This window comes from Actinia tenebrosa, unplaced genomic scaffold, assembly GCF_029948245.1.
Source record: "Actinia tenebrosa isolate PJP-AT-01 unplaced genomic scaffold, QUT_ActTen_1.0 PGA_scaffold4__44_contigs__length_22323623, whole genome shotgun sequence".
In the NCBI taxonomy this organism is placed as follows: Eukaryota; Metazoa; Cnidaria; class Anthozoa; order Actiniaria; family Actiniidae; genus Actinia; species Actinia tenebrosa.
This window is the reverse complement of record NW_028292581.1, coordinates 8,394,029-8,405,826: the sequence shown is the minus strand read 5'-3', so window position 1 is coordinate 8,405,826 and position 11,798 is coordinate 8,394,029. Positions and strand designations below refer to the sequence as shown.

General features: G+C 36.1%; 1 protein-coding gene and 1 long non-coding RNA gene across 3 annotated transcripts in view; one reads left to right on the top strand and one right to left on the bottom strand.

Annotated features, from left to right (window-relative positions):
- The first annotated feature begins 1,047 nt into the window (after positions 1 to 1,047).
- The window catches only part of LOC148906959 (uncharacterized), a 13,017-nt gene continuing 2,266 nt past the window's right edge, over positions 1,048 to 11,798 (top strand). The window contains exons 1-2 of the long non-coding RNA XR_016121050.1: positions 1,048 to 1,106; positions 4,396 to 4,459. This is a non-coding gene — a long non-coding RNA (uncharacterized LOC148906959). The remainder of the gene's footprint in view (positions 1,107 to 4,395; positions 4,460 to 11,798) is intronic.
- Positions 5,284 to 11,399, bottom strand: LOC148906960 (protein sidekick-1-like). 2 transcript variants are annotated; one of them, XM_089036227.1, is made up of 11 exons: positions 11,241 to 11,399; positions 10,148 to 10,470; positions 9,654 to 9,799; positions 9,316 to 9,576; positions 8,942 to 9,235; positions 7,986 to 8,314; positions 7,636 to 7,777; positions 6,788 to 7,048; positions 6,548 to 6,618; positions 6,195 to 6,414; positions 5,284 to 6,020 (listed from the first exon to the last, which is right to left on the bottom strand). In XM_089036227.1, the coding sequence occupies exons 2-11, from the start codon at positions 10,231 to 10,233 to the stop codon at positions 5,638 to 5,640; spliced, it is 2,193 nt and encodes a 730-aa protein (XP_088892353.1). In that variant the 5' UTR covers positions 10,234 to 10,470; positions 11,241 to 11,399; the 3' UTR covers positions 5,284 to 5,637. The 2 variants fall into 2 exon arrangements, with proteins under 2 accessions (XP_088892353.1, XP_088892354.1); XM_089036228.1 differs by lacking the exon at positions 5,284 to 6,020 and having other exon boundaries at positions 6,280 to 6,437.

Sequence of the window (11,798 nt, the reverse complement as noted above, 5' to 3'; positions counted from 1 at the left end):
ATAAGGTTATTTTCTAATATTTCTCATTAACAAAGAGTCAAATTAACAAAACTGTCACTAGCAAGGTGCTATGTTCAAGCGTCAGCTTGATAGAAAAGACATTTAAATGAGATGGTCTAAAATATAGTTTAAAACGTTTATAGCCGTATACACTTTGTTCAACATATACCTATAATTCAAGTTGCGTGTGTGTGTGTTTTTTTTTTTTTTTTTTTTTTTTTTTTTTTTTTTTTGCTTACTTCCAATACCATGAGCCGGGGCCCTGAGTTTTGATTGAGCCTACCCCGGCTATCGAGAGCTATTCTCGATCTGGCCGGCTGTGATAAAAATGGGAGTATTGCATTAATGTCCCCGCTGAATATTAAAGTTCATGACACCCAAATCTCTGAAGCTCTTAATTTGAATCCTAGCCTTTAATACTTGCCTTAAGGAAGTAATCTCCCGAGCTACTACATCAATAGCTCTAAGCATGCATGTATCTGTCCAGTGTCTTAGCCTTATTGTTAGTACTCTTACCGGAAACAAGTTGATAGAACACAGGCAGACCAAGCTATCGTTTGTAGGTTTGGCTGCCTGCAAATTAAAAAAAAAAAAAAAAAAAAAAAATCAAAGATTAATGGCCTTTTTATAATAAACATTAATACTAAACTAAAAGCAAAGGGGTCTTAGTTAAAGGAAACATTGTATCTGGTCAGGTCTGGCATGAGAATGAGAATGAGAACATAATCAAAATACATCCCGACTTTTTAAAAGTCCAATAATCACATACATTAGCTTTAGAGCGGTTGAGTAAAGATAAATCAAAACGTAAAAGACGTACGTAATCTAGAACTCTTTTGTAAAATGTTTCAACTATAAGAGTGACTGTACATTATCGTGGAATTTGCTTTGTTAGATCAGGTTTGGATGCGCATATGACCACGAGTAAAAGATCGGTTGATACGACCATACACTTTAGAAAGGCACTTCAACACTTACCTCTATACTGATTACTCTAAAACAAACGACTTTATTATCAGTATATAACGACTTTATCTTCTTTTTCAGTTTTCCCACAAAGCTTTGAGACAAAGTAACAAGCAAAGACCTCCGCTATTTCAAGAAAGGTTTGTATTGATACATGCCCCGAGGAAGTGATCTGTCGAGCTACTACATCAGTAGCTCAACGCATGTATCTGTCAAGTGTCTTAGCTGCGTTATTAGTCGGGCTACCTTTGGTAGGCCGACTCTAGGTTTACCTTTTCTATCTTCATGTCGCGAATGTGGCATGAAAACGAGGCAACCACGTGATTAAATGACATCATAAACCTAAGAGACACGCCACAGGGTTTAGGAAACCATGTCATGCTTTCTTCGTTTCAATTTACCTTCCATTAGCGACCACTGGTTTTCTAGAATTTGACACTTATGGCGAGTACCTTTCCTTCTGTGGTGCTCCAAGTACATAAACAGGCACACGCCGTTCGTGGTAAACTCACACTGAAAGTTGTCGAGCGTCAGTTTCGAAACGTATGCATATTTATAAGATATGGACATTGCGTACAATTTCGGGTCATTTCTGGTGATTTTGCTCATTTACATACTATATCACGGAACGGCTGTCACATTTCATGCTCATTGACCTCAAGGAAATACAAAGAATAGGGAAGAATTCGTACTTTCCACTCTCGATCGCAATCACGGGTAAGCGTCAAGAAAAAATGTAGCACCGGAAAATAAGAATAATACGATAGTTTAGTGTGCTTTAATCTTGCCTCTTAGCTCTTGGTCGATCCAACGATTTTCTTTGAGTGAATACTGTGTCAAATTGGCGTCCTTTTGAATGGAAAGTACGACAATGCCATTAAGAAACGCCATAGTATGTCTTCGTAAATGCGCTTCTAAAAAATGTAGCACCGGAAATTTGATGTACATTCACTGCCTTAAATGAATCCTGCATTTGTTTCTTTCGGCTTTGAATGTGACAAGCGATTTTTAAAGTATTTGACTGTGTCACTGACACTGTGGAGGCTGGTTTTGAGATGAGAAGTCCAGAATCGCTCGAGATTTGCGTCAAATTTACAATCGTTTTATCATTCTTCGTCCGCCATATTGATTAGCCAGGTTCCTCGTTGGCTTGGAAACAACGCTCTTAGTCACCAGTTTCTATTGAAGACGCACTTTTTTAAACCGAGCGAACCCCGTTTTGAGGTTTGGAGTCAAGGAAGGAAACCGCGCGAGGCTTGGGACCAAAATTGTTTGCGGGAAATCTTGAAAGTTGTTGTTGGCGCGGATAGTCATGGCATATTTAATGGAGGACGATAAATGATGAAAACGTTTATACAAGCTCAAGGACTAAGGCGATTCTGGACTTGTAAAACCATAACGCAACTATAAGGCGGTCATGACCTATACTAGTTTTGAGTGCAATTGTACGCCATGAAATGCATGAAAATGGGTAGCTGTTCACAGGAGTGGACAGCGGTATACTCGCGTGTGTGGGGAAACTTTTTACAACGCGTCATGTAGGGTGGGGGGCTGGAGAGATCAGAACCAGTTGTTCGGCGTCGTAGATGAAAGTGACACAAAAGGGAGTGTTTACGCTAATATATGTATAGCAATGCATGATGGGATATCTATTGTTATGTAAATACTCGCTATTATACTCTTAACACTTAGGCCCCGTCCACACTATGCCTGATAAATTTGAATCCGAATTTTTATTTATTCGGTTAGGCCTACCGTCCACACTAGTCCGGGCGAATCCGGAACAATTCTTCACCGAAAACGTTTTTTTTTTCGAATGCGGTCTCCAGAGTGGAACAATTTGAAAACGCCGGCTAACCGTATTAGTGTGGACGGAGAACATTTTGTATCCGAATTTTTTCGGATACGATGACGTCATGATTGTCATGGGAACATGGCGGGAAGGCTAAAAATTCACTACGGGCTCAATTTCAGCTTCGATGCACATGCTCAGATGTGCAATGAAGCGTAAAGTGTGGACGCGAAACATTTTATTCGTTTTCATGTGTGGACGGAAAACTTTTTTTTCGGTTTCGGTGTGAAAATTTCGGATTCAAATTTATCCGGCATAGTGTGGACGGGGCCTTAGAATAGTAGCACTCTTACCGAAAGCAAAACGCTGGTAGAACACTTGTAGACCAGGCTATCGTTTGTCGCCTTGGCGACCTGCAAGTTTTAAGACATTAAAAAATCGATAACAGCTTTGCTTTCACTTTTACTTAGAAACATTTATACTATACAAGAAGCAATTAATTAATGAAGCAAAGGGGTCTCTAGTAAAGAAAGCACTGTTTCTGAACAGGTCTGGCATGAGAACAAGAACACAATCAAAATGTATCCTGACATCCATTTGGGTCTTGTCAATAAGCCAATTGTATTATGGTTAAAATTTCATTGCTAAGATCAAGCTACGATTCTAAAATTGATAGAAAACAATAACGAGAGCGAACATGCAATTTCAACACTTTGTAAAAAAATTCCAAAAAAAATTCTTCGTTATCTCTTTTTAACTTTGACAGCTGAATACAGTATATGAGAGTATATTTACCATGTGATGTTTTCATTATTATTCTTTTGCTTGGATAGTTATTAAAGATGTGAACTATTTTTCTTCAAGCAAATTTTTCTCGGAAAGAAATTCGAACAATTGACATTCTGTTTGATAGTCAGACGCATAAGCATCTGAGCTGTCACAATCAAATTCCACTTCGAGAGGATATCGAACAGCCGTCCGTCCTTACAAACAAGAGGCCTAGTAGCTCAGTTGGTTAGAGCGTCCACTTTGTTTGGTTGAGCATTAATAGCCTTATTGGTTATTTTATCAACCAAAATGAATCTGGTAATAGCAACCATCCTTATATTGGTCATTTTATCAACCAAATGTAGGTTGTTTTAACCAAAATGAATCTGGTAATAACGACCATCTTGATATTGGTCATTTTATCAACCAAATGTGAGGTCGTTTTAACCAAAATAAATCTGTTAATAACAACCATCTTGATATTGGTCATTTTATCAACCAAATGTGAGGTTGTTTTAACCCAAATGAATCTGGTAATAACGACCATATGGATATTGGTCATTTTATCAACCAAATGTGAGGCTGTTTTAACCAAAATGAATCTGGTAATAACGACCATCTTGATATTGGTCATTTTATCAACCAAATGTAGGTTGTTTTAACCAAAACAAATCTGGTAATGACGACCATATGGATATTGACCATTTTTAATATCAACCAATAACAAATTAGTCGTAATAATCCTTCATTTTTTTAAATTATACCCATGAAAGATCGGTTGATGTGATCAAATATTATTCAGAAAGACACTTTGACACTTACCTCAATGACTCTCAGTCTTAAACGAAGGGCTTTATTTTCTTTTGCAGGTTTTCCACAAAACTTTGAGCCAAACCTGAACCCGAGAACTCCACTTTTTCAAGATCAGAAAAGGTTTGTTTCAATGCTTCGGTAATGCAGTACCGAACGAAAGCTGGATTTTCATTGCTCCATTAGCCCGGTCCCTAAGTACAGTACCGCTTTTGTAAGGTTAGGTTGAGTGCTGTTGTTTGAAAGACCAATCTATTGTTTTTTAATCCAATCATGCAACTAGTTCCAAGCGGTGCTACCTGGCTCCAATGCTTCTGTCAACCTTCCCTAAGACTAAGCTAGCCTAATCTGTTTTAAAATAGTATGTTGTATGCCTAGAAATGCCCAAGTTTATTTTGTAGTATACCTTTCATGTAGTATATACTTTCATAGGTATATGCTTTCATATACTTTGAAATGTATGAGAAGCATACACAATGAAATGTACGACTACAAGTATATACTATGAAATGTTTGGCAAGCATCAATGAAATGTATGACAAGTATATACTGTGAAAGGTATGACAAGTATATACATTTGAACGTGTTTACAAAATATTGAGCTGAAATACGTAAAGCTGTCCTTATGGCGAAAGGTTAAAACAAACCGTTTTTCTGCCATGTCATATGCTATGAAATGTATGACAAGTATATACTATGAAATGTATGGCAAGTATGGTCAGGTATCTATAGAATAAAATGTATGACAAGTATATACTATGATAAAATGTATGACAAGTATATGCTGTGAATAGTATACTTGTCACACCTTTCACAGTATATACTTATACCTTTCATAGTATATACTTGTCATAATATTACGTAGTATAGATTATATTTGTTATTCTTGGGATAACTAAATGACTTTTTGATAGTGATTTTGTCTCGTATTGGGGCTATAATTCTTTTTGATATGCTCAATGACAGACTTTATAGTCTGATTTACAAAATAGAATAGATCTACTTCACTTCGTATACGACTGCAAACCCAGTGAGTAAAAACAATGTATATCGTAAATATTGGGGTTTAAAAACCACATGTACATTCACTTACAGTGCTACAATCAGGCCGTTTGCATGATGGTGTCATTTTACTATCACAACCAAAAGGATTTGCAAATTTTCTTTATTTGTTCAAATTTGTATTTCCTCGTGAGAATGGTAAGACAATCGCTGCTAATTAATTGAACAAAGGAAAGTATTCAAGGCCGAATTCTGGTAGTGGTAAAATGACACCATAATGCAAGAGTCCTATTGAGCTACTAGCTTGGGAATGAAAAAGACAAACAAACAAACAAACACACAAGCAGCTGCAGCTCTAAACACATTGAAAATATAAATATCTTACGCCGATATTCGAGTAGGATTTCTCCTACTGCATGAGGTCCTTCCTTGATTGTAGTCGCACTAACATTGTATGACAGCATGCCCCTCCTTGCTGTATTAATGATACAGAGATCATTTGCACCGTTGACGTTCACGATGGTTTTGTTTGAAGTATCCTTGTTGTAGTAGTATACAATGGTGTACTTCCTGATTATGCCATTCGGGTCACGTGGTCTATTCCATGTGATTAAGACACGTGATGTAGTTGAATCTTTTGAAGGTATCAAAGTGGCCATGACATTTACTGGAGCTGAGGGGGCTGTTTAAATTAAAAAGGGAGATATTCAAAAATAAGACATGCTTCAAGAATAGGCTATATCCCAAAGATTGTGAATTGAAAAAAAAAAGAAAGAAAGAAAAATGAAAATGAAAATGACTAGAAAGAAAGAAAGAAAGAAAGAAAGAAAGAAGTTAAAATTTCGAGTAATCTCACCGTCCTCCATTGTTCTCACTCTTCGTTCTGTACTTGGTAAACCAATGTACTTTGTGTTTCTGACTGCTATAGTGATGACGTAAGTTGTATACTTGAGTAGTGACGTCAGGGTAAAGTTTGTGACATCCCCTACGTCAATTATATTGGTCTTTCCTCCTCGTGGTGCATAAGTTATCCTGTATCCCTTTATCGGTCCGTTAACCAATTCTTGCCTCTCAAGCTTCAATAGATTTTAGGAAATAACTAAAACATTTATTACATGCAATAAATATGGTAAATATGCTAAACATAAATATGGTAACTATTAATTAAAATTAAAAAGAAAAAAAGGAACGCACAACTAAATTATTTACCTTCCATTTAAATAAAACTGTAAGAGATGAAGTTGCTTCAGTGGTATTCAAGAAAGGAATAGCATCTGGTTCTAAATGAAGTATTATTCAATTAGTAGCGACCATTTTAAACTATCCTTAAATTCAAATTTCTTTCACAATAACAAATATTTTGCTTTCTAATGCATTCCAATTATCAATTGAAAAGAACTATGTAAACCTGTTTGAACTGGGCATGGTAAATCAAATTATATTTCGCACCTGCAATAGCAGTTCTGATTGTTGTGACGTTGCTCCATACTCCATACCCTACTTGCTTGATGGCCTTTATTGAGACATTGTATTCAGTGTATGGCTTTAAGTCGGTCACATTATAACTGAGGTCATCGCCAATAACTTTATGGGTTCTGTTTCCCACTTTCACTAGGTATCCAGTGATATGGTCAGTAGGACTGCATTTTTTATAGGTCCACGTTAATGTTATTGAACGTTTGTTAGGAACGAATCCCATGCGAGGTGGTTCTGGTTGAAAAAATTGTGCTTAATTATTTCCGGCATAAGATATAATATAATTTGTTTTTATTAGGAACATTTAAAGAATCTTAGTCAAATATAATGCACTGCGCGCCGATAACAATGAAATTCAAAATGGCGTTTCGTAGTCGAAGTTTAGGAATCCAGTTCCATAGGTCTTGTTATTCCTGCTAGATGTATTGCCATCATGTGATAATGATGCGCATTGTCATGTAAAGCTTTTCGCGAAATTTGAGAAATTTTTGCAAAGAAGGTAGATTTCGAAAGTTGTGATGTAATAGGTGGACGACCGAAAAATCATAATTCCACAAAGAGAATATCTGAAAATGTTTGCCTAGGTGCTGTGGAATGAAAGGAAGGAAGAATTGGGAATTTGAGGACATTGGAATATTTAATTTTCAGAAATTTTGCCCCACCAATGTTTGGAAGAGCTTCGAAAACGACGTAGCCGAGCGGTGTAAACAATAATATATAGGGGCAACAATTCGTTCTTTTTAATTGTATGTTTTCTTTTGAGTTTTTGAGTCATTTTAGTTTATAGCCAAATAAGTAAATCTTTCGTTATAACAACACACCTTGGTTAGTAACGTAAACGTTGACTCTCATTGTTTTCCATTTATGATATTCCACTGGTACAAATCGAATGTACCTGGCCAGTTGAGGGTTTGTAAGATCATGACGTACTACACTGTTAGAGTCGGTATTTCCTTTGAAGAGCTGAAAAACAAAAACCATCAATAAAAGATTACAATGTGAAACTGGTTTAAATAGAGTACGATTTAGGAAACAGTTTTGCTTTGCTTTTTATGCAGTAAAAATATAAATTGCCAGCACCCCAGGAATCCCTTTTTGTCTGATTCACTTCTAAAACCCAGGCCAAACATTTACAAACTTTTTTAGTTTTCTTCGTGATTTTTGAAATTACCTTTAAATTTACATAAGTATACCGTCGTGTTATGTTATTTATTGCTAAGTACAGCCTGTATTTTTTCACCCATTCATTGACACCACCATTCCCTTGTGTAGCTACAGCAGTAATAACTCGTGGAGTACCGAGATCAATCCGCAGGTAATCATCAGGATTATTATTATCTCTTGCTGCCCATCCATATGAACCATTCAGCTTGGCATTGTAAGGTGCATAACGAACGTCGCCTGGGTTGCTTGTTTTTTTATAATATGATGAGGCTGTGTAACTGCTGTCTGATAGTTTCAGATTTCTCTCCTTTCCAACAAGAGATTGCTCTGGACACCCTAGTGCAACCAATAAACATAAAAAATTTATAAGAAAACAACATAGCGTACTGATCGTAGCCTAGTTGGTAATGAGGCTGTGTAACCTCTGTCTGGTAGTTTAAAATAGCTATATGTTGATTCCCGAACAGCGTTGGCTACTTCCTTATAAAATATGTTTTTCGTATTTTTACTTTCTTTCTATTTACTCAGGATCGGCGTAGCCAGGATTTTATCTTTGAGGGAGGCGGTAAAAGGGAAGGGGGTATCAAATATCGTTTCCAAAAAAATCGGTAATTATAAGTCGCGTGAACTTATTACGTGATTGCCTAGGTGTTTAGGTTTCTACTGCGTGATGATGACTTTCTTGGATACAGCTGCTGATTGACAATGACGAAGACACGTTTATTGATAAGCTTTATTCGAGATGACTATCTTAAGCTTATGTATAGACTTTAATCAGCATCAATATGCATGAATATAGACTGGAGAAGAATGAGTAGGTGTTGCCCGTTACAAATAGACAGTGGCTAGGTTTGGTTAATATTCAACCTGACGATTTCAAAATTGTTGACAGCTAATCTTTTTACCACGATTGAATAATAGCTGTAGAGCAAACATAAGTGATTTATTTCTGTTGTATCTTACCATACTCAATGTCTTTCCCAGCTGCATAAGGTCCTTCCTTGATTGTGGTCGCACTTATCTTGTATGATAGTATTCCATTCTTTGTAACATCGATACTGCAGGTGAGATCAACTGATCCATTAATGGTGACTTTCTTGTTATTGAATGTTTCCTTGTTGTAGTAGTATACGATGGTGTACTTCCTGATGATGCCATTCAGATCACGTGGTCTATCCCACATGATAACAACACGTGGTCCAAAGGAGCCTTGTGCAGGTATTAAGGCACCAGTGACATTCATTGGAGCAGAGGGGGCTTAAAACAGAAAAGTATAGAATTTTTAAATAATGCCTTATTTTTGGGTTAGGCAATCTCACTTCAAGACAATATTTTACCATCCTCCTTTGTCTTAATCTTTGTTGTCTCGCTCCATGATCCATTTACACGTTGTGTTTTTGCTAGCAACCTTACGTCATATTCTGTGTATGGCTTCAGGCCCAGTAAAGCGTACTGCCTATCACTGCCGCTTACTTGAAGATCTTTACTTCCATTTTTAATGACGAACCCAGTAATGGGACCTGTTAGATTGCACTGTTTGATTGTCCAGCTTAGTTGGATTGACCTTTGTTGTGGGATTGCTGACACTACTGGTACTTCTGCAAAGCATGAGACAATATACCATTCAAAAACACTCAGCTGCAATTAATTTGTAGTGTACCTAAAATTTATATACCTTGATAAGTCACACTTATGTCAACTCGCATCGTCTTGTGACCATTGTATGTTACTGGGACAAACCTGATGTACCTTGCTGTTATCGGGTTTTGACTAAGATCGTGACGTTTTACTCCATTACTGTTCTGTATTGCCTTCAAATATCTATAAAAAGATCCGAAATAAAGAAAAAATGATAAGACCGTTATAATTATAATTCAGTATCAGTCATCATTTGAATGACATCACTACGCATCGTTGAATTCTCATCAGACATCATCAGAATTGGCATCAAAACATCATTAGCTGATCAAGGTCCAACTTCATTAGAATCATCATTAGAATCGCCATCAGATCGTCCACTCGAAACATCATCAGACTTCATTAGAATCACCATCAAACCACTAGAATCATAATCAGACAGTTATCATACGGACACAAATCACTCACTAACAATCATGCATCCGCTTTGTATATATCCCGTAAATCTTTAAAATGAAACTCGACCTTTACCTTATTTTTTGCGTAACTTGTCCACTTTGTAAGGTTATTGGAGTGATGAATTTTATACTTTGACACCCATTCATCAGAGAAGCCATTTCCTTGTGTTGCTAGAGCAGTAATAACACGTGTAGTACCGAGGTCAATCTGCAGGTAATCATCAGGATTATTATTATCTCTTGCTGCCCATCCATATGAACCATTCAGCTTGGCGTTGTAAGGTGCGTATCGAACATCGCCTGAGATGCTTGAGTTTTTATGATATGATGATGCTGTATAACTGCTATCTGGTATATTCAGATTGTTTTTTCCTACAAGTGATTGCTCTACACAACCTAAAAGGCAATTAAAGAAATATATATATCAATATTGAATAGACCTTTTCTAGGTGCATTATGGTGTAGCTTCGGTACAAACATCTTTTGTTCATCGTACCTTATATGGTGCAATACCAAAACTATACCACAGTACGTAAGATTTAAGGAGCTCAAAAAACGCTTATGATGGAAAGTATACAGGCTTTCTACAGTCAAAGTTAGAAAACCGTGAAAACCTAAAAAAATTTCTTGAATGTTTGACATCGTGTTCTAACCAATCACACGAGATAGTTAACTAGAAATGAATTCATTCTCGCAAGCGATTGGTCAAAACATTTTAAAACTAAAAATCGTGTTTTTTTATTTCCTGTTTTATTATTATTTTTTTATCACTAGCTATCATAATAACAATATTTATTATTGTTATTATTATTGTTATTATTATTATTATTATTATTATTATTATATCATGATAATAAGGCAGATAGTCATCACACATCCTTTCCTCTGCATGCGGTTTCGCTATTTGTTATTTTTCTTCCCTTATATCCCACCCTTCCACTCATTCAAAGTGGTACTGTTCATTTGCTCCGCCAGTTCTGCTCTGCTATATACTTATAAATGAGGCAGTGATAGGTTACCTCAAGAGAAAATAATCTAGCTCATATTCTCTTGGTTACCTTGTTCTGTAGCTTTATCACACAAAATCGGACCACGTTCTTAACTATTTATGTCTAATCCACGTAAAAAAATTCAAATCACATAATATTGAAATATATTTCTAGTACCTGTATTTTTCTTGCTTGGAATGGTTAAAATTAAGCCAAAGTGATAAAATATCAGGGTAAGAAGTATTATCTTGTCCATGATCAACGGTATCTGGTATGCGAACTGACCATTTCTCTTAAGGGGTTAAAATTAATAGCAAGAGTATTCAATATAAACGAAACAGCAGTAAAACGCTTATTGGTCGTTGCTATGCTAATATTACTCGTATCAGGTCGGTCAGAATATTTTGTTATGCGCTTTAATTCACGGCTGTAACAAAACCAAATTAATGTTCTATTATTATTATTATTATTATTATTATTATTATTATTATTATTATTATTACTATTATTATTATTATTATTATTATTATTATATACGACAACCGTGGATGGTTACACAAGCGTTTGCTTCCACCCACATATAAACTGGGTTAACTAGCGGCGAAGGACAATTTGCACTGTCGTAAGTCGTTATGGTTATGTCGCACTTCTAAGTATTAACCACGCTTGAGTAAATATAATTTTAACAATGTTTAGACCACTCTTTAGAATAGCTCTCGTTTTGTTGGTTTTAAA